Here is a 22,485-nt window from a genome sequence, read left to right as displayed (position 1 = left end):
GCGCGATCGCCACGATCGAACGTGCACAGTGCACATATATACGTATCTCGCGCAGACGTCCGCGTTTCTCGCGTTTAACAAACGACATTTCTCTCTCGGCATAGTAAATCCGGCGTGCAAGTCAAATTGCGTATCGAACCATCGTTGATTACCGCGACGGCCGCGACGGTTCGTTCGATTCGCGTTCCGAGTGTCGAAAGGGATACGAAACGGCGTGAACTGCGTGAAGTCGCTCGATGCTCGATGATCGTCGTCAACTTCGCGTCCGGCGTCGCTCGTCGTCCATCGGTACGCTACGTCTTTACCGTGTCGCGTGGCGTCTCGGAATAATACGATAAGCGGGCCTCTCCCCCTTCTCCTCGCGCCCGCCGGCCAACGTCTCGCGAGTATAAACAAACAACCGGCGCGCCTAATCGTACACATCGAGGCGGGAGCGGGAGTCACTCAAGCGTGAAAGTGTCGTGTGAATTGCCGTCGCGTCGCGTCGCGTCGGGAAGATTCGCGCGCGGCCGAATTTCGGGCTCTTCTCGCGTCTCGCGTTGTATCGGTTGTATGTACGTACATATACATACGTACAATATGTACATAGACGGGAGGACGAGTGCGAGGTGTAGACGCATCTCGGGAGTGTCGAATCGTGTTAATCATGTGTCGCGCGTATCGCTCGAGTCGTGGAGAAGGGTCGAGAAAATTGTCGCGCGATTCGGACCGTTGGCGTTATTAACGAGCACGGCGCGGCGGCGGCCGCGAAATGGAGTAAGATGGCGCCGAGGGTGAGGAGTTTGGCGTTTTGCAGTCGCGGGTCGCGGCGCCTTCGAGAGAGAGTCCAGATCCCTGTTCCGCTGCTGAAGCATCGTCGAACGAGGAAAGAGGAAGAGAGCGTTCGAGGTAAGATAACGCGAAGCGAAGCATTTATCGGTTAACTTATCGTCTCGAACGGCGGGGGATGGAGGGAGATATCGCCGAGGGGGGATTGCGCAAACATTTGCCGGGGGCACGCGAATGAGCACCGGGGTATCTAAACACGATGAGTGGAATTATATGCGCAAACATCTCGTACGACAACACCGTCGAGCGCGCAACGTCTTAAGTATTCGGGAGAGGGGAAAGAGTTAACGTTTTCGCGAAAGTATCAATATGCATAAGGGCCCTGATGCTGCCTCGAGTCACCCCTCCTCCCCCCCCCCCCGGTAGTAGATGGACGTAACGAGTCATGAATTATGAATCGCGTTTCGGCGGGGGGAACACGGGTGTTTTCTCCGTTTCCTCGTGGCGATCCTGTCCTGAATCGAGGACGAAAGTGAGCCCGGGTATCGAAAATTGATGAATATTTAGTCGCGATTATATTGCCGCGATCAAATATTTCCTTTTGCGACGGGTAATTGAAGATCTTCGGGCCGCCTCTCGGATTTGGCGCCGGAAGGCTTAATCGTGAGCCAATTCAATTTTCGTCTATTACGAATTCGGGCCGCTACGTGATAACGCATAATAATGAAACAATAGACGAGATAAGGAACGACATCGCGCTGTAAAAATGTATCGCGGTGGAAACGTTGACCGATATTCCCCTTCGGCCTTTCAGAAGCCTTTATTCGTGCGACTGTCGCTCTGATATTCAGATGTCGTTAACATCCACAACGTAAATATACGTTAATGCAACGTAACGATAATATCACACTGAGGTTTTAATATTTTATGCGCTTTAATTGGTAACGAGTGCGTCGTAACATTTTTAAACTCGATCGCGATGCAAAATATTTCCATGAAAATTTCCACGAAACACGTTTCCCCCTCCCCCCCTCCCCGTTCTTCGGATATAAAAACAAGGTAAATGGTTAAGAACAAATATAACTGTTAATTAAATACAGTGAAAACAAAAAATTACAAGTTATTGGACTTTTTACAGGATGTGATAATATTGATCTCATCCAATTTTTTAAATCGGAATATTTGTCAGTTTTATTTTTTATAAAGCTTTAATATCTCGTTTCCCGCAACTGATACATTCAGTCGATAATGCAATCAATATTGTACAACATGGTATAATAGTTAAAATTATATTATTACCTAGATATTATAAATTTATCCCCAATTAACTAACACATTTTTTCTTCTCCTTCTCCCTCTCTCTCTCTCTCTTTCTCTCTCTCTTTCTCTGTTTCACTCATAGTCGATAATAATCAGCAATTTAATAACATTTGGATTAAATTAATTTTTTTATTATATTTTTTTCTTAATTCTATTAATATATTTTGATCAATCGTTTTGTCACTCGACTCATTGAATTCGTTGATGCCATTTATCGGTATACGAGTTCTCCGTTTTGACATTCACTCTATCGATAAATTCTTAATTTATTATATCAGTAGCCAGTAAAAAGAAAGTTTTATTCTTTGTTAATACAAATCTGAACGAGCCATTTTAGGAAATGTCAAATTCTGCATGGAGACAATAAATATCCAATAAATTTATATTACTATATACGACATGTCCATTTAGATTAAAGTTTCTTGAAAAATTATATTCACTAATGTAAACAACGACAAATATATATCAAGTTGAAATTATTGAAAATAATTAGTATAACGATACAATATTATATAATTGTGATTTAAAAGAAATGAGGCGTTAACGCTCACGTAGGGCTGATTCTATCCAACGTGAACTAATGCTAATTATACAGTTTTACGAATCTAAAAATAAGTAAAAGAGCAGTTTGTAGTTATAAACGTTGGCGAGAATTATTCAATGTTGATAGAATCGTATCGATGCGAGAATTCTACGTTATCAGCCTGGTCGATTCTTGAAGTAATCCGTACCAGAGGACGCCCAGCTCCGGGCTCCGCAGGGCTCCGGGTCGTTCGGCGAGAATCGCGGGGCGCAGGAGCACGAACGTCGTTCTCCGGGTTGCCGTCCGGCAGGAGTTCAGTCGGTGCCGGTCGGTCCCGAGAGTCGTTCACACCTTGCGGGACGCAAGAATCTAAGATGGCAAGAGACATGTACATTTGATAGGGTGGTCCACTCGACAAGAGAGAAAGCCGATTCGGTTTCAGCGTAACGCACGATAATGAGCGAGTGAAAACGGGGAAAAAAGAGAGAGAGAGAGAGTAGGAGAGCGAGAGAAAGCGAGGGTCGCGATGAACGGGTAGATATCGGTGCAACATCATCAGTCGCGCATCTTGCGAGCGGGTGAGAAAGTGGCGATACTACCCTCTTCTCGCACGGTACGCATAATCGCTGAGAGAAGAGTGGCTGATCGAGAGTGGACTACTAGTCGCGCTGTGACGGAAGTTAGGCGCTCTCGGCTGTATGCCCGTGACGAGTTGCAACGCGAGATAAAGGTGAGCGATTAATATTAAATTCCCGACGCCTGTTTACCGAGGTATTTGGTATATCGAGGAAACTCAATTGCGTAAAAAATTAGTTCCGACCCTTGCTGAAGAAATGAGAAATTTGTCGGTCGCACTTGTTGTCCTGGTGTCAAATTAGTTGCGTTATAGAGAAGATAAGGAACACGGTGAAGAATAAAGGATTGATTTAATTAGCAAAATTAAAAGTAGAGATTTTCTTTTTCAGAGAGAAAAATATTCGGATATAAAGTAGAGAGAAAATCTTTTTGTTTGAACGACAGTAGGAATTCTAAAAAGTATTTTTTTTTCCAAGATCAGCGCTTTACAATGGTGCGTTAAGATATCGGCGAATGTAAAATTTATAGAAAATTTTATTGCAGTTAATGGTTTGTAATTAATTAGTATTTTAAAATAATTGTTGTATGTAGATAGTAATACGTGAAATAAATTAGATTAATTAGTTGATATAAAGATAAGGAAGAGTGAAAAACGTCATACAGATTATTAAATTGCGAAAACGATTGTGAAAACAGAGACAGATGTCATAGTAAGTCTGTGAGTTTCGAATAAGAAAATAATAAAGATAAAGTTTGAAGTATTGGTGAAAAAGGTTGTCCTTTAGTAGATTTTAACTTCCAACATGAATGGAGAAATGAGAAACGAGAGGAATACTTTTCTCGATAAACTCGAGGCACAATGAATTTTTACAATTGAAAACGGTTGTAGCTTTTATCTTATAATTTATTAAAACGGATGAGATTTTCATTCGGATTGATAAAATTAAAATTTCTTTGAATAAATGCGAGCAATTTGTGTACTTGTTGGAGTATCATAAATAAAATGCTATTACAGCAGAAGCTATAGATGATGATTAATCGATATTTATTAAACTTGAGATTTAGACGAGGTAGGAAGATAGCATATACGCGCACATTAGAATATATGATAATCAAAATAACGTAATCCATAACATGATTATAATTATATATTTTCATCAAAATTTTAGTTAAAATTAAATGCGTCGCAAGATTTTTTTTGCGACGCATTCTTATCACAGATACGCGAAAGAATATTGCAAGAATGCTTTGGAATTTATTGTGAAAGAAACCCAGAAATCGAGTACTTATCTATATGCGCATATTTTGTAACATTATACACGTTTGATGACAAGCTATTCGCTTGAGATGGCATAACTTTGTTTTGGAATTTTATGTATAAAAGAGCAATATACATATATACATATATGCAAAATACATATCATTGTCTATATATAGATGTGTCATACGTATGTATAGTATATGCATGGGACAAGGACATGTATTTTGCATAAGAATAGACGATATCGCAAAAGATCGTTTATTACGAGCTCGCCAGAGTATAAGTATGATAATATGGTAGTGTCTCGCGAATTTTGTTTACAATTCCTAACGTTTAACTCGAATCTTCCGTGACTTTATATCTAGGGTTTTCGTGGAAAGGAGGTATCGAGGAAAGGAAAGGGTTGAAAAGGATCAGTATACCTGATTTATTGGTTCTCGCAAGATAGTCTCAGTATTATCAAATTCGACTTAGCGACACACTCAGGAGTTTGTTCTCTGATTTATCAGCACGGGAATTAAGTTTAACGGGCTAGTTATCTTGTGGATGTGCAGAATTCTTAACGTTCTCTCGTGAAAGTAATTTAGGAAAATCCAATTAATTTTTCAATGGTAAAATATCAACATATATATGTCTTTCATTTCACAGACAGTGTTAATCTCTTTCCATCGATAATAATCGTCTCACTTGCAGCAATCACGTATATAATACATAATTTTAATTTGAGGAGCAATTTTATTAAAGAGAAAGTTGCATGCATATACATACAACATGCACACACACACATATTGCTTTATATTTTATAATTACTACTGTACATGTGTGTATTATTTAATTGTATTTCTTTCGTATATTTTTTTTTACAAAAGAAAACAGTGCTGAAAAAGAAACATGGGGTCTGTTTTTTATTGCTGAACTGGCTGCACTAGTTCAGAGTTTATCTTTTTCCTTCCTATACGTTGAGTAAAGAAGATAAACTCTGAACTAGTGCAGCCAGTTTAGCAATAGAAAACGGACTCATGATTAAATCAAGAAAGGTGTATTAGGTTATCGACACAAGTCAATAATCTGACAGTCAATTACTCCAAAGCGCTATGAATGTTACATTTTTTTTATTCTTTGGTGTTTGCCCTTCTATCGTTCCGCTTCCGGAATTTGCCCCCTTCAATTCCAGCTCGCGACCATAACGTAAATTAGACCAACTGGTCGGTTTATCGCGCGAAAAGTTTCGCGCCGCGTGCGACGAACGCGTCGCCGAGAGAAAATTGTTGGATTCAGCCGAAAATTGCGAAATTCTCCGATAGCAGCGATTTCCAGGCTCGGTCGCGGCTCTTACGCGCTGTTCCTGTGTCTTTCCTTTCCTCAGTACGCATCGTATGGATCGTTCTGTAGCGACGATTTCATCTCGCGATTACGCCGTTTCGCTCCTCGACCGATTTAATGAATGCTCCGTCGATACCTTTCACAGAGATATCGAATCTTCAAAGAGCAGTCTCCGATCCCTTATCAGCGTCCTATATACGGACGCACCAGCGAGATCATGGCAGGCAGGATTGGAAAATCCTCTTCGCGGAGATAAGTCGAAAAGGAAGGAGAACTTCTCGATCTCGGGTCGCGCGTTTGCTCGCGTTATAGTGTGGCACATGATACGGACGTATAGCTGGTTTTTGATAAGCTTGTCGAGGTCAAGATATTTTTACGACACATTCGAATGCAGGGATTTGAGTTGGAGATCTCTTCGCGCTTTTTACTTCTTGACAATTGAGAATTTATGGTATTGGAAGAAGTAAATTAATATTTCGATTCAATAAAAACGAAAACTTGTTGCAAAAATTCAGAACTTTGCGGTTGTTCACAATGTAACTTTTTAAATAATATTTTATATATCTAAAATTAATCGGTTTAGCAAAGATTAGAGAAGTAATAATGTTAAACTTGGGTTTAATGTTTACCGACTTCTTTATAACAGCTTGTGTAATCGATCGTTTCGTAAAAAAAAACTTTGAAAACATAACTATTACAGCAAACACGAGAAATGTATTCTTCCATGAGTAAAACCTCAGATCATAAAACGAACCGTTTGCATATTTTCTTTTTTATTATAGATGTTCCGGAATCGTTGAATCTGTCTGATGTACGACATCAGGTTTCCACTGTTTGCTTATACTCGTCGAAAAGGTCAATATTTTGAATGAGAGCTCGCGGTACGATATATTTCCTTTTATCCTTTAGATAGTAAGGTAAAGGTAACAATACCCGGACATGTACCTATATCCGGACAACTTTGTTATTTATAAGTATAACGCGAATTAAAATCAAAGATAAAAGTATTTTTTCTTGTAGTTTGAAATTTCAGTTATAATATCCAAACGTTTATTTTCATAAATTTATATTTTTTTAAAGGTATCCAGAGACAGAATTGTGTGGAATAGTTGAATCCGCTGGACACGTATAAGGTGTATAATTTAGAGAGATATGTGTTTTAATCTTTAAAAGAGAGTACAAAAAACTGATATTTTAGTTATATGGAAATATGTAAATTATCCAGAAATATAATTTTAGTTCGTGTAATTTAATACGTAAAATACATTTAATTAATAGAGAGACTTCTAAAGATTATTAAGATATAAAAATGTATAATATTAGTGAAAAGTTTCCAGAATATTTTGTGAGGAGAGTATTATAAATACTCCAAAAGAATATTTTTTATTATTAAAAAAAAATGTTTTTATATTTAAAAAAAACTTTGTGTGCATTTTGAATTGTACTATATTAAGAAATAAATGTGCTTTTGTATTTTCTCTCGGGCAATAGAAATGTTATAAGTCACCAGACAAGATTCCGCTTGAATGTTACACAATGTCATGCGATTATTCATTCGCGCATGTAATGTAGTCAGCTATATTTTAGACTTGACGTTCAATGCAACTTGTTAGGAGCGAGAGCGGAGAATACGACGATAGTGTTCCAATAAGTTTTCAACGCAAAATTGAAATCCTGCGAGCTGCGAGCGTAAACTCGTTACTTATTCGTCCGGAAGCGCTGTAACAGCGTTGCGAAACTCTCGGTCGGAATGGCATGGCGCGCTATATCCTCGATCGTTTAGCATGAGAGCGTGTTGGGCCCTATCGCGCTCATTTCCCTCGTGGCCCGAAACTTAGGACCGATGCATCGACATGTTACATACCGTTTATCCTTTAATTTATGTCCTGGTGTCGTATTCGTTTACCGAAATCGCGTACGGAGAGACGCATGCAAATAGAACCAGTGCGGTTTGTTTGACTCTAATGTTATTATATATATTTTTCTTTTCAAGCTTTTAAAAATTTTGTTGGTATGTTTTTATAAATACTTTTTAAAATATATACAATATTTTTTTAATTTGTTAAGTATTTTACATTTATATGTTGAGGGATTCAAGAAGAAAATATAAAATACATTATTTGGATTTGAAAATTATATGCATTTTTTAAAGAATAATTTAACATTATATTTCAAAAATTGACTGTTAGAATTTAACAGTTTAACATTTAAAAAAATAAAATTCTGTGAAATTAAATATATATATATATATATATATATATATTTATATATATATATTTTTTATCGTATAATTGTGTTGAGATATTTTTGTATCAACGATAAAGAAAACTAGAGAACACAAACAAGATTAATGTTTGACTGTGGTCGAGTTCGTAAACATGATTGATTTATTCCAAAAGAAAAAAAATAGGAAAATTGTAAATATGCAAAATTTCTTGTTTTATCGTTGATTTTTTTAATCTCTCCTATGTTCACAAAGTTATGGATCGCGTTGCAAGAAGAATAGAGAAAGAAAGAGAATCACGCGTCTCCGTTTTATATTATTAACAGGAACATTCTTCGCCGATGGCACGTGACCAGCATGATACCTAGTTGCACGTACATTTTCTTCCAGATGCATTATGGAACTGAAGTATTCCGTACTTTGTTAAAGATCTTTTTTTTTTCGATATCTTAAATCACTAAAGATATTGCTTAGAGTAGTTACAACAGCAAATTAATTCTAGTACACTTCGGACAATCGGAAATTGCAGTATCTTAACAATTAATTTGCTATTATAATATACGCCAGTTTTTAATAAATCAAACATTATTAATCCAGTAAAATATAGCGCTATTGTTTAGACAACTTAAAATCTCCTAGTATCACTAAGTGTGCGTTTCAGTGCACCAGCAGTGCATCATGCCACAGTGATGCATGCGTAAATTCGATCCGACCTGTGTGGAACAAGAGACGGTGCTACAAAGGCTCGTGAAATTCAAAATTGCGAACGAGATTCCCTTTTCCTCCACTTCTGTCTCCCTCTTGACGTGTAATATCGTGCTCGTAAATATTAGGTATCAGGTTTACGTTGGGCTTTAAACTAAAGTTACGGACGGTTGAGAGAATTGCCGGTATTACATTTTTATGAGAACCCGATTGTTCAAAAAAGGTTGCCCTTTTTATATATAAATAGCACGTCTTCTCTAAAGAATAAATCAGATCGACAAATAGTGACGAGGGTTAACAGTCGCGCCTATATTTTTCAGTCGTGTTCACGGCACGATAAATTCTTTCCGGGAGACATTCGTAAAGAGATTGGACGCGTACAATGACGCACGATAAATCTTCATTTTGCGAAATGCAATATTATTGGTTTTTCTCAATGGTAGACGATTAAATAAGTCCCTTCGGGCTATTGTATCGACATATTGTGAGATTATGGGAAACGATTCTTGCTTTTGATTAAATACTTACGCGTACGTATTACTTACTTATTTTATAAAGTTCGAATTATAAAGATATAAGAATGCTCTGAAGAAATGGTTCGGTCTATAATATTTTAATGATGAGAATATCAGGAATATTTCTTTTAGTTAATATTTTTAATTATATATATATATATATATATATGTAGGTCCAGAGGTATGTTCCGGGACTGTTTACGTTTTTTGAAATGTACAGTCCTGGAATATAACGCATATATATGTAATCAGATTCAAAAAACTGTCCCGAAAATTGCCGTGGGACATCAATTTTTTCCAGGACAGTCCTGGAAACTGCCAAATGTCCCGGAATATACCGATATCAAAAATAAAAGTCCCGGAACATACTTCCGGACCTACATATATATATATATATATAATTAGTCAAATTTTTCCACAGATTATGTAGTTTTATAAAATTTAAACAAACGTAAACATAAAAAATTAGTATGTAACACACACATATACGTAATAATATTGAAAATATTAATAATTTATGTTTTCTATTAAACTTTTATTTATTATAATACATTACAAAGATAGATTGTGGCCGGCTGATTGTTAATGAGAGATTGTTATCAATGTTTATTTGATCTGATCTGAACGTGAAATCACAAAGATTCGTGAAATTTAAAATTGCAAACAAATCGATACTGTAATTAGAAAATATTAATTCATATTTTGAAAAGTTATTTATTTAACGTTCGATTAAATCAATTATAAATACATGTGGTAACATTAATTGCTTTAAAATAGTACTCGAGTCGCAAATATTATTTTTTCCGGTCATAAACCGCATCAAACCTGATGTCATTGTATTAAACGATCATTGTATAGACTATAGACTATAGACAATGAACACGTGCATGGTACATACATATGCTTTTTTGTAATCGGGAAAAACGATTGCAATTTCATATCGCGTAGTCGGAATCTCGTTTATCTTTTGCGACGGGTTTTATATACCCGTGCGGAAAACAGGGACCATATTTACACGGTGGAATAAAAGAAATTGTGTGACTGTGGCACGAATAACTATATAGATGTTTGCGTATACGTGCACTCGTACATATATATTCATTGCACATATGTGTTACAGAAAATAATATAACGAAATATTTTCCAATTGGATTCTAGGTGGGACCGAAGGAACGAGCATCTTATTCTAAAGGGAACAACGGGAGACGGAACTATGGGAAAAGGGGACAAGAGAGGCGTTACGCAGCGCAGTGATGGCGGTGAGTTTGTTTTACCAATTTTAAGCGTAAAGAGAAATGCCAAGTAGTAATATACATGCCAAATAAATTAAATATATTTATCGATATCCGTAATATCAAGATTATTGGCAAGCAGTGATTTTAAATATCTTTTTATTAAATAAAATAAGAGCAATATATATTAACATATAAAATTTCGAAAAAAATTGAAAAAATTGTCTAGCTTTTACGTTCTTTGAAAGATAGAAACAAAAGCAAAAATATTTACAGAAACGTTTGTATTTGTAAACTTCTATAGATGACAAAAATTTATGGTATGTGTTACAACCGCGCTACTTTCTTTGCGATTAGGATACTTTCTGTGACCTGTGAGATAAATATTTTTATCACAAAGACAATGTGATTTACGCAATGTGATTAAAAGCCGATTTTCTTACTCTTTCGTTTGAAAATCATTTGCTTCGTCGTTTATTTTCGGTCGCGTTTCGCGACATCCATCCTTACGTTCAAAATCGCGATCAAAGGAATCCCACAAACTGGAAACACGCTGCCACGCACGTAGAACGACCAGAGAACGTTTTGCCTGTCGATCGAGCTAGGCAAAAGTGACATTTGGACGATCGGAATTTCGATACGCGAATATCGTGTCTCGTATGTTATCGCTGTTGTCTCGGGAAAGGAATAGCACGTATTCGTATATGTGTGGCGGAGGAATTGAATCGACGGAGGAACAGGGTGGAAAGACCATGCCGCGTACATTTGCGCTTCCACTCTTATTTTCCACTTCCTCGATACAAGGTAGATATATATGTCGGCACTGCATGCCGTTACCTGTCGTTGTTTGCTCGTTGCGACTACTCGCGTAAGAGATACCTCGATACCGCGCGAGAGTGCTTGCTTGCCCTCTCGACTGTGCACACACTCGCGACGTTGTTGTATCCCGGATTTCGGTACAGTCGTGTTTCCACTTCAACGCTGTTTGTTCCTTGATTTTGCGCGTAAACCGTTTGTTAAAAGAATTTTAAAAACAAAATTTAACGTGGAACATAATTCGGAGTAACGTATTTACATCTTTGAATGGCTTAACACATAAAAAATACATAATCATATATTTTTGCTATTTTTGCTGGTCTTGGGCTATTTCTCTTATTAGATATAGCATAGCTTATACATATAACGAGCGGTTGACTTTTTTAAAATATATAATCAATTAATTGTGAAGATGTTACTGATTAATTGATTAATCAGTATATTATAAAGAGTTAAAGATAATAGTGTAAATACAAATACAAGATCAAATGTTTAAATGTATTACGTAAAAAATGAATTTATTATTAAGCCGAGGATGTGTAAATTAATTGCGATTATAATTTCGAACTTTATTAAGCGGTGTTATTAAGCTTGTTATGATAATATAATTTAAAAGCAGTGAATCACAGAAATACTTTAATCATGCAAATAGTCCTCCTAGATGCACACGTTCGCGAACAATGATGCATAGCTAATTTCGGCGTAGTTTTACACATGAAAGAATCTGGAACGTTTTCCGGCGCCGCTAGCTATTTGATTTTATTCGTATTCTTCGGTTGAAAGAATAAGGTAGGTAATGCATGTCTCTGCATTTGTGAATGCAATAATAATATTCGCAAGAACAAAGTTCTGATTCCAGATATAAGGTATTAATCGAAGTCAAATTATAATATCTTATTAGCAAATTAATTAATTAGATTAATCAATAATAATTAATCAAAATATATAAATAATATTTTATATTGATAAGATCTTAGATATATTAATCAAAATCAAATTATTATTAGCAAAGTAATTAGCTAGATTAAATAATAATTAATCAAACTATATGAATATCCCATATTTAATATATTTCTCTACAAATACATTATTATATATATTTATATGAAAGAATTATACTAGCAAATTTTAAACGTTTTATTGAAGACGTGTGAAATATTAATTTATAATAAGTTTTTCTTTAACAAAGGATTAAATTATTAAATAGCCATAGAAAGAAATGTAGTAATTTTCGATGCAGAGGGAACGATTTAGCTTAGATTGCTTTTAAGAACAATTTGCAATCTACAAAAATTCTAATCGCAAACATAGGACAGCCAAGAAAACTGTTTAAAACTTGACGCGTTAGGTGACTCTTTTAGACGAATAATACGAGTGATTCAACAAAAGCAACATGCTGACACAAAGGTGGCACGTATATACGCGAATGGGCCGTTTGTCACTACAAGTGCACAGTTTTCCGGTGCAGAGCATCGCGTGAGTTATCTATTTGCGCGCGGATGCATCAGACCAACGACAGAACGTGCGCTCGCTTGTTGTCCGCTAAGTTGAGGCAAGAAGATGAGAGATGAGATCGTAACAGAAAAAAGAAAGTTTTTTCACGCCGTGAGCCTTGTTTTGGGGAAAAGAAACTGTTGCATCCACGTCGCTCAATTTGTTTGATTAATAAACAAAAGTACACGGAGATAATTTTATATTAAATTTTACTATATGCTGTCGCACCAACTGCGGACCATCAAGACGCCCAAGTTTAAATGCTATAGTCTTATTAGTAAAATTACATTGAATGCTATGATCGTAGCATTAAATGCTATGGACATAGTAATTTTACTATAAGACTATAGCATTTAAACTTGCAGGGCGTCTTGATGGTCCGCAGTTGGTGCGGCAGCATAGTAAAATTTAATATAAAATTTTCTCCAGTATGTTTTTCAGTCGTGGTACGCTGAAATAATTGTATACAATCTAATATCTATATCTCTCTTATATTTAATCTATTAATTTAATCTATAAAATATATATTTAATTTTATATTTTTATTTTGTAGTATTATTTTATGGTTTAATATTACATTTTTAATGTGCGAGATGATCCACATATTATGTCATAGTTTTATCAAAATTGTAGCGATAAGATATCTCTAATCTCTAATAAATAATAAAAATACAATGCAATATTTGTAATTATATTTCACGCAGTAACATAATGTTAAAAAAATTATACTAACATAAAAAAAGATATCCTTTGCAAATTAAATGTTATAAGCTTTTGGTAAAAGCTCGATGTGTCTTTAATAAACGTCTTTAATAAACGTTGTGAATCGCATTACGTCGAGATAAGTCGAGTCTTATGAATTGCTTTATCTCATTGTGTTGCACAAAACGAACTAAAAGTTGAGAAAAAATGCAGGTGAATCGCAAAAGGATATAAAGATATAGCACAGCAAAGTGCATCTTATTGTTGGATATATATTGAGATACCATACTGAGAAAACAATATCCATAGGGATGATCCTTGAAGATGTTGGATGCACGTTTGTTGCCGACACGCTGTCGACAGGCAACTCTGTCGACAGTCTGTTGTTAAGAGTTTATGTGTACGTGATGCTAGGAAACTTCAGACAGAAAATTTATCTCTATCTCGCGCGAGATGATCTGCACTGTGCATCTTTGACAAGTTGTTGTAATGTAATACGCCGCGTAACAACTTCATCTCTAACCTGAAACTTCGTACCTATATTTATTACAATCCAATATAGCAAGCTTTTATCTCTTCCGTGAAGATATTTGTATTAGCTGTTAATCCGCGACAGCTTACATCTGCTCTCTGTCGTTTTTTTTTATTGAATATAATTTATTGAGTTTTTTAGATATCGTCTTTCGATTAGCACAATGCTAAAGAAATAACCACACACTTCGCGTGTGAAAGATATGGAAAGATAATAGAGCGTGACAGTAACGCCGCGAAAACAAAAGACTATTTTTGTAGAAAAAATAACTTGGGAATGTTTTGCATCCTAAAAATTATTTTATAACATATAATGAATTCAATATACAAGTTTTGAAATACAAGGAAGCTTGGACAGTGTTATTTATATCATTATATTTGGGTGAATTATAATACTGTCGAATTATATAATGTTGCAGAAATTATCGTTTAGTGTTTGAATATGACGAAAAGACATATAATCCGTGGAAAAAAGAGCGAACTATATGTAGACAATACCCGTTTGCCTTGACCGCATTGTTCAATGGTTAGATACGCTACCATGATTAACATAATTCGCGCACGAGTGCTAAAAGAAGCGCGTGTCATCTATTACGCAACTGGTAAAATCCAAACTATACTTGTACTCTTCTTTGTCTTTGCATTTCAATTAATTTCAATCTCTATATTTTAATAAAATTTGTATTTTAATTATACTCGCTTGCGTTTATTAAAAATGCAACCCTACAAGCAAATATATTATATTCCAATTAAAATGATTGGAATACGTTATTTCCTTATTGAATGGACTCCGATTGAGCGCGTAAACGGTAAAAATGTTTATTAAAGTTTGACAAGCGTGCGCCCGATGCAAAGTGACGTTTCCAATTTTCGTCGGAGTAATTTTGTACCAAATGCATTGACGATTGCAACTAGCACGACACGCAGTGCATTATACAAAGTGCATATATGGTTGCTCGCGTCAATAGTCGGTTATTTGCTTTTGCCTTACCGCGTATCGAGACGCGAGGGATGCGAGGTGGCGCCTTTGGATTCACAATGCGATTGATTGGACGGGAAACGTTTGCTAGCTCTTAAGCGTTGAATGGCCTCGTTATCGGCCACGACCAAAACAACGAGAAAAAAGAAGTTGCGAGAAAGAGAGAAGGCGATGGTGCGCAGATAAATGTAATGCAGAAAGGTTCGACTCGTCGGTAAATGTCATAAGCGATTATCGTAAACCCACGAGTCATCAATTATAAATCTTTCTTATTCGGATAATACTCCAAGCATCTTATTGCTTTCATAATTCAAAACGGTTTTTATAGTTCTTATGGTTCTCTTGCTATCAGCAAAAGATATTTTAATGATGCTTTGAGGAACTTGGGTGTAATCGATTTTTCTGTAACAAGAGATTCGCGGATTTATTATTTCCCTAATAACAATTACACACACCCACATTGCAGCATTCTGATTTTAATGTTATATCTTTAATTATGATTGAATCTATAAAATTTTGTTAAAATAATTTTGAATGATAAATAGACGTATAAAAAATTTGTCTATGTTTTTCAAAGCTTAATTCAAGCTAAAAAATAAATTACGATTGCACAAATATTTCGAATCACAGATATAAGATTTAAATTATTAATTTATTATCAATATTACAATATTTTATACATGTAATATATTTTTTTATCACAATATTAGGCACTTGTGTGAAGCACGATAACTATTTAAAAAAAATATATAAAAATGAATATGTAATTTTTTCATATTTTACGGTTGTTATGTAATTTGAAAGAGTGTACAGACACGTCAGTGTCACGGCGAGTTACCTACCACGAGTTGATCAAGTTTTGCATATGTAACGAAGTTTGATCGTTGCGCGAAGCGAAAACGCGGACAGGTGTTTTGGGTTATACAAGTATACAGATAACTCTTTATTACTTTCTTTGCGTACGGTACATAAATATTCGTCTGGTTACAGCACATTAGAGCCTACCTCCTATATCACATGTGGGAAAGCTGCAAAAATACAACTCGACTCGACTATACGTATAAAAGATTTACAATAGTTTTCGCGCACGCTGTGTTTGCACACGCAAACATGACGGCGAAACGTGTCATAGGTTTTTCGTATATTTTTTTTTCTTCACAGAGCTGTACATACGTAACTTTACACGCGCTACGCGAGGTAGTGCTACGATGTTGGCTACCGATCAATATTAAAGATTAATCGATTATTATTCTACAAAACACGTTTTATTGATCTTCGACGTTGCTTAAGACAAATACTGCTTGCTACATTTTAAAAGTTCAAACTTTTAAACGTCTTTTAAACTATTGTTAATTACTAGTCACACTATATAAGTCTATCTAATGCGCACTATCGTTGAAATAAGCGAATAAAAAAATATCGTTTTAATTCGCAATTATTATAAAATAATATATAATTTTCATTATATAATATACGATAACTCAGCACATCAAAGGTAGCGTAAGGTGGAGTTTTACATATTTGACTTGTTAATTACTCTCACCTCTGATTTAAGCTGACTTTCTTCGAGAAATATATAGTCTTACATATCGTTTATTTTCTTTCTGTAGAGAAGATAGTTTTACAAATATTCGGAAATTGAAAATAATTGTGTTTTTGGATGTAAAAAATTAATGCATTTTAACATTTAAAATTTTTAAGGCATTTTCGTATTTTTCTATTTTCTCTCTCTCTCTCTCTCTCTCTCTCTCTCTCCTCTAATATTTATAAATATAAATGTTTTTCAGCACATTTATATTTTATGTCTCAAATACAGAAAAATATATTTTAATATTAATTTAAAACGTTATTATTAATATTTCAACAATTTTAACATATATCCAATTCAATTTAATTATCTTTTATTTTTTATTGAGTTTTTGTCATAAAAACACTGAATTTCTGAAGTTGTAATATTTATTCATGATAGTTTCTTACTTAATTTCAGTTTATTAAAAATTTGGATCATTAAAACTATCATTGATATCGCAAGTAAAAACATCAAGATCTTACGTTCTGCAAATATCTAAGTCTACTTACTGAGCTCTTCTGTCTAGCGACACAAATATTTGTACGGAGCTAGTAGAAAAGTCACACATGCACAAATTGATTTGAAGTACAGTAACTCGAAACTTTTCGTGAGAGAGAGAGAGAGAAAGAGAGAGAGAGAGAGAGAGAGAGAGAGAGAGAGAGAGAGAGAGAGAGAGAGCGCCGTGCGTCGGTGTTGAAGAGAGTCTTTGCCTTTTTTTTTACCGTTGATATTTGTCTCTGGGAAAAGTGAAGGCTGAATCTTGTCGATGTTATTTTACGCGTTGGAATAGAACTGCAGGACTTCTTTTCTGGCAGCTTCCGCGATAGGACTTCTGCACGGGTTAGGATCCCAATTAATCCCAGGGCAGCCCAATGATTCGAAACACTTCACGAGACGATTGTTATTGGCTGAACAACAGTGAACAACTGCCCAAACACACGCGCTAGGAGTCTGGGCGGGTGGTCTCGGAGTCGGTGGGGCAGGAAACCGTGGTACTTGTACGCCGTCGCGATGCGGATTGATTCCCTGGAAATAATTTTTTTTATTTTACATTCTTTTAATTTTATTTTAATCATTAATTATGATAATAAAAATATCTAAATATTTATAACAACATAAAAAGAGAATATCTGTTCATGTCGTGCATAACGCAATTTGCAAGAATAATATTGTTTTGTTACATTTAGCACATATTTCTTCTTTTTTGTTATCTTTTTTAAAATTATATTGCAACTTTTGGAAACATAATCGCAAGAAAGCGCTAAAGAGAAAGACGGTAGCGGTGCTGCTCAACGTCCAATCAATTAAACGGAACAAAGCGGGGCAACCGGAGACGGAGGCTTTGTTGGGGTCGAAGGGGCACGAATCCGCCGCAACTTTCCCCGTAGTTTAATGAAGCGCGCTTTAGTTTGGTAGCGCGAGACAATCGGCGACCACGAGATCGGATTCGTCGGCGAATAAACCGCCAGTGGATAGCCGAATCGGGTTTACGCGATCGGAGTGCGGTGAAGTGTTTTGACAGACAAATGGAGGGACTCACCGTGAAATCGATCTCGTTGTCGAAGCCGCCCCTCGATATCACGGGCAACGTCGGCGAGGAGCCGCCAGGACGGACTATTATCCTTGCGTTCACCGGCAGGGAGTTTAGTCTGGCTAGTTCTTGTCGTTTCCACTGGTCGGTCTCCTTCTGTCTGTGCTCCCTCATTCTACAGCAGATGGAAATAGGGTCGTGTTTATCCGATGGTTTCGAATGAGTAAATTTGCCTCGATGATACGCTTGGGATGTTTCCTTAATTAAAGTTGCACTGTTCACGGACTCTGATATATCGCACGGTTGTTGCTATTTATTAAAATTTTACTAAGAAATATCTCAGATCGCACATCAGGCGAAATTTCCTGTATTAAATCACAGGAAATGTGATAATATCTTTCAAGAAGTAATTAATACTAATATACAACGTAACACAAAATAAAAGACGAAACGTACAAGAAATATACAACATTAATTTATATATTTTTTAAATATACTATTTAACATATATATATTTACATTATATTCACATTTGAAATATATCTACGTTAGGCGATCTATAATTCACATTAGAATACTTTTATAATTTTATATATTTTAATTATATATATTCTCATTCCCCTGAAACATTTTTTTGAATTTATGGAATATTTGAATTTTATGGAATATAAAATTAAATTTTATCCCGAATTCTGTCGCGATTTCTCATAAACTCGTAGCCCAAAATAAATTTGTGAAATGGATAAGTACAGATTTGTGCTTATCAATTTCATTGTGGGAATACTACCTGGAAAGTAATATTAGTCCCTAGCGATAAGGGAATACGAGTAAAATAGAAACACAAACGAGCAGAGACAAACGATAGTAGCAACGAACATGGATAACTGCAAAGCGCGACTCAAATAAAGTTCGTTGGCGTCGCGCCAGGCGAAAACTTTATTTTTGCGAAACGCTGTGCCCCAAGGACCACTTACATACCTGCTCTCTTCCTGTTGTCGTCTTTCGGCTTCCAATCTTTGTCTCTCGCGCTCTGCCGCCGCCCGCCTGGCCTCCTCGGCTCGCATCAAATTACTACTCGGAATCGGCCGGCTATCTTGCCGCCTTCTATGCTCCTCGAAAAGACGAGGATCCTGGTAGATCGGCCTCGTGGCTTCCGGCTGTCTCGTCCTTCCAGCTTCGTTCCTGGATCGTTCCTTCAACATCTCCTCTCTTCTTCTCTCAGCCTGTATCCTCGCTACCTCCAGCCGCTTCTTGTCCTCCTCGTACCTCCTGGATTGCGCCCTTCTCGTCTCCTCTTCTCGTCTGGCCGCCTCTTTTCGCCGTTCCTCCCGTAATCGTCTTTCTTCCTCCTCCTCCTCCCTCTGTCGCCTGGCGAGTGCCTTCCGTCGCTCTTCCGCCTCGTACCTCAACCGCCTTTCCTCCTCTAACCTTCTCGCCGTCTCCTGCTGCCTCCGTCTGACTTCCTCCGGTGAGCTTCGCGGATCGATATACGTAGGCGCCGACGGTCCGTGGACTTTCCTCGCTTCTGGATCGGGATATCTGTCGCGACGCCTGGCTTCCTCGATCAGTCTCCGTTCCTCGAACCAGTTACGACCGGCCGCGGTCGATTGATTATCCCTCGATAACACGTTCACTGGCTGGTTCCTCCTGATGTAATCCTGTAATTTTCTCTCTTCTTCCTGTCTTTTACGCTGCTCCTCTAATACTCGTCGACGGTACTCCTCATCGTTTCTACTCGCATTCATCCGTAGATCTCTGTTCTCCTCGGGTCGATAGCGTCGTCTCTCTTCCGATCTTCGATCGACATTGATAGGTCGATTCCGCGCGACATATTCTCGCAGCTTCTGTTCCCGCTGTCTTTCTTCTTGTTGTCGTCTCTTTTCGTCTTGATCAGGCTGTCTGATATCGTTCGGATGACTGACTGGATGTTCCGCGCGCATTAAATTCGATGGTGGCTGCTCTCGCCTTCTTTCGTTTTCGTTTTCCTGCTTCCGCTTCTCTGACCATTCTCTACGACGGTCCTCTAGTCTCCTTCTATCTTCCTCGGAAAGATTTCTCATTAGATCTTCTTGACGCCTCCTTGCCTCTTCTTCCCTTTTTCTTTGCGCTTCTTGCTGCGATCTGTACTGTTCCTGTCTCCTTGCTTCTTCTTCTTCTAATCGTCTTTGTCGTTCTTCCTCTCGTCTCCTCATTTCTTCATCGTAAAGTCTTCGTCTTCTTTCTTCGTCACTTACAGGAGAGGTTCTGGAGTCTGATCTTCTCAAGTTTTCGTCTTGCCACTTGCTCTGCGGTCTTCTTCTCATTTCTTCTTCTTGTAATCGTCTTCGTTCTTCTTCCTCTCGCCTTCTTAACTTTTCCTCGTTTTTTCTAGCCATCTCATTGCGCGCTGCTTCCTGTCTTTGTCGTTCTTCCATCTGTCGTCGTCGCGTCTCTTCGTTGTCGTCTATGCGAGGTGTTGAAGCGTGATCTATCCTCTTACGATATTCCTCGCGTTGTCTGCTCCGCATCTCGTTTCTTCTCCTTTTTTCTTCCTCCTCCCATCTACTCGGCGTTCTTCGATTAGCCTGTTGCATTCGTCGTATATGTTCTTCCTCTTCTCTTCGTTTTTGTTCAAGTAGTTTCTCGTACTCTTGTTTAATACTATCGATGTCAGTATTTAATTCACGATGCTGGTCACGTCTGCTAGATATATCTTGATGATATCGCATCTCGTGCTGCCTGCGACGTGCAGTCACGGTCTGCAACTCGTCGCTGGACACGACACCTTCATCCTCGCCGAAGCCCCAATCGATCGACCGTTTCGTGCGCTTCCGCTCGCTTTTGCCGTCTGCAAATCCCTCAGTATTTGCTTCGGCAAACCACAGCAACCGTCGACCATGACTCCTGCTGGCGCCATCATCATCGCCCAATGAAACGGTTTCTCGCTTCGGTTTGGTCTCCTCGTAATTTTTAATTTCGAGATCCGTCAGAGATCGCTTGGACAATTCCTTTTGATCATTTATGGCTCCGCTAGAATTCGTTCGAGTGGATCCACCCAAATCCCCTCGTACTGGTAACTTCTCCAGTCGCCTGAACTCGTCCAGATGGTCAGAATTAAGATGGCTGGCATCCATATCTCCCCTGTTCGGTTTGTTCCCTTTCGAGGTAGTCTCCAGTCTCTTGAGCTTGAGTAGCTCGTCCATCTCCTCGTACTCTTCTTCGTCGTATGACAGAACGTCGTCGAGATCCAGGGATACCGGTGTCACGTCCAGCAATACGGATGGCGGTACCTCGCCCCTCTCTTTGTCGAGCGTACTTATCGATCTTTTCGCCTTGTGGGACGACGACGACGCTTCGAGACCCTCGCATCCAACCTGTAGCTCCGGCACGCCGCCGATTCCAAAGGCGTCTCTGTTGACCAAGGGAGTCTCGGTTAGTTGTTCTTCGAAAAAGTTTGATTGTCTCTGACTAATGTTCGCATTTGTCGTTGTCGACTTGATTTCCGTTGTCTTTGTCTTTGAATTCAGATGGCCCGTTTTTTTTGGAGCTTTGCTTTTATTTCCCGACGGTAAATTTGTGGAGGGCGTGGTTGCGGTCAGTAGAGTCTTCTCTTTGGATAGGTCTAGCTTGTATATTTCCATCGACCCCGGACCTTCATCCTGGAACGTGTCGTCCGCCACAAAGGGGTCGTCCAAAAGGTTTGAAGGGGATACCACCGTCTCGCGCGAAAGCGTTTCCGGCATCTTGTAGCCGTAATCGACTTTGTCGGACGCGAATTCCGCGCCGACGATATTTGGCAACCGCCTTTGCCAGTCTAAAAAGGGGTAGATTCGCTTTGACGAGACAATGTCCTTCAAGAGACTTTCAAGCGAAAAATCTCGCTCGGTAAACTTGGCATTGCGAGATAGAGCTTCTGGAAAATGTAATCAGAAGATTTTTCTTTAATGAGAGATATCTAAAAAAATATACTTGCTTACTTTGAAATCATAAGTCTAATAGCTTTTTAACTGTAATCAGCCATGCATTCAAAAATAATTATTTATAATTAATTTCATATATTTTTTTAAGTAATATATTAGATCACTCGAGAAACGCACAATATCTTCGATTAAATCATAAAATTTTATATATGTATATAAAGATTTTTTATAATATGAATTTACATGATTTAATATAGAAATTATTTTTTATTGTTTCCAAATGTTGTGCAAAAAACGAATTATAAAAATTAAATTAATTGAACAATATTACTTGAAACTTATTTATATGTATAAAAGTCAGAGAGAGAAATTTCCAAGCTGCGCAAATCTTTTTAATTTACATATATTTATACATATATCTTTAATATATGTAGGTTTTTAAACATGTGCGAATACTGCGAATATGTAATATTTTATGATGCAAAACTTTTCCGAGGTATATGCGAGACGAGTAAT

The 22,485-nt window shown here is 37.3% G+C and overlaps 2 protein-coding genes across 4 annotated transcripts in view; one reads left to right on the top strand and one right to left on the bottom strand.

The window, feature by feature from the left end:
• The first annotated feature begins 431 nt into the window (after positions 1–431).
• LOC143903760 (uncharacterized) overlaps positions 432–22,485 on the top strand; it is a 94,476-nt gene continuing 72,422 nt past the window's right edge. The window contains exons 1-2 of one of the 2 annotated variants that reach the window (XM_077417649.1): positions 432–888; positions 10,374–10,474. In XM_077417649.1, coding sequence (XP_077273775.1) covers positions 10,429–10,474 — 46 coding nt within the window. In that variant the 5' untranslated portion in view covers positions 432–888; positions 10,374–10,428. Of the gene's footprint in view, positions 889–2,782; positions 3,342–10,373; positions 10,475–22,485 lie in introns of those variants that run through there. The other variant, XM_077417648.1, reaches the window with a different exon arrangement.
• LOC143903768 (uncharacterized) overlaps positions 15,900–22,485 on the bottom strand; it is a 40,964-nt gene continuing 34,378 nt past the window's right edge. For both annotated transcript variants that reach the window (XM_077417659.1, XM_077417660.1), the window contains exons 4-6: positions 19,049–21,962; positions 18,080–18,245; positions 15,900–17,565 (exon numbers count right to left, since the gene is read on the bottom strand). In XM_077417659.1, coding sequence (XP_077273785.1) covers positions 17,314–17,565; positions 18,080–18,245; positions 19,049–21,962 — 3,332 coding nt within the window. In that variant the 3' untranslated portion in view covers positions 15,900–17,313. The remainder of the gene's footprint in view (positions 17,566–18,079; positions 18,246–19,048; positions 21,963–22,485) is intronic.

The sequence above is a fragment of the Temnothorax americanus genome, unplaced genomic scaffold (assembly GCF_048541705.1).
Source record: "Temnothorax americanus isolate GAGA-0224 unplaced genomic scaffold, ASM4854170v1 Scaffold5, whole genome shotgun sequence".
NCBI classification, from domain to species: Eukaryota; Metazoa; Arthropoda; class Insecta; order Hymenoptera; family Formicidae; genus Temnothorax; species Temnothorax americanus.
The sequence above is the reverse complement of the archived record's forward strand: the minus strand, read 5'-3'. Positions and strand labels throughout refer to the sequence as shown.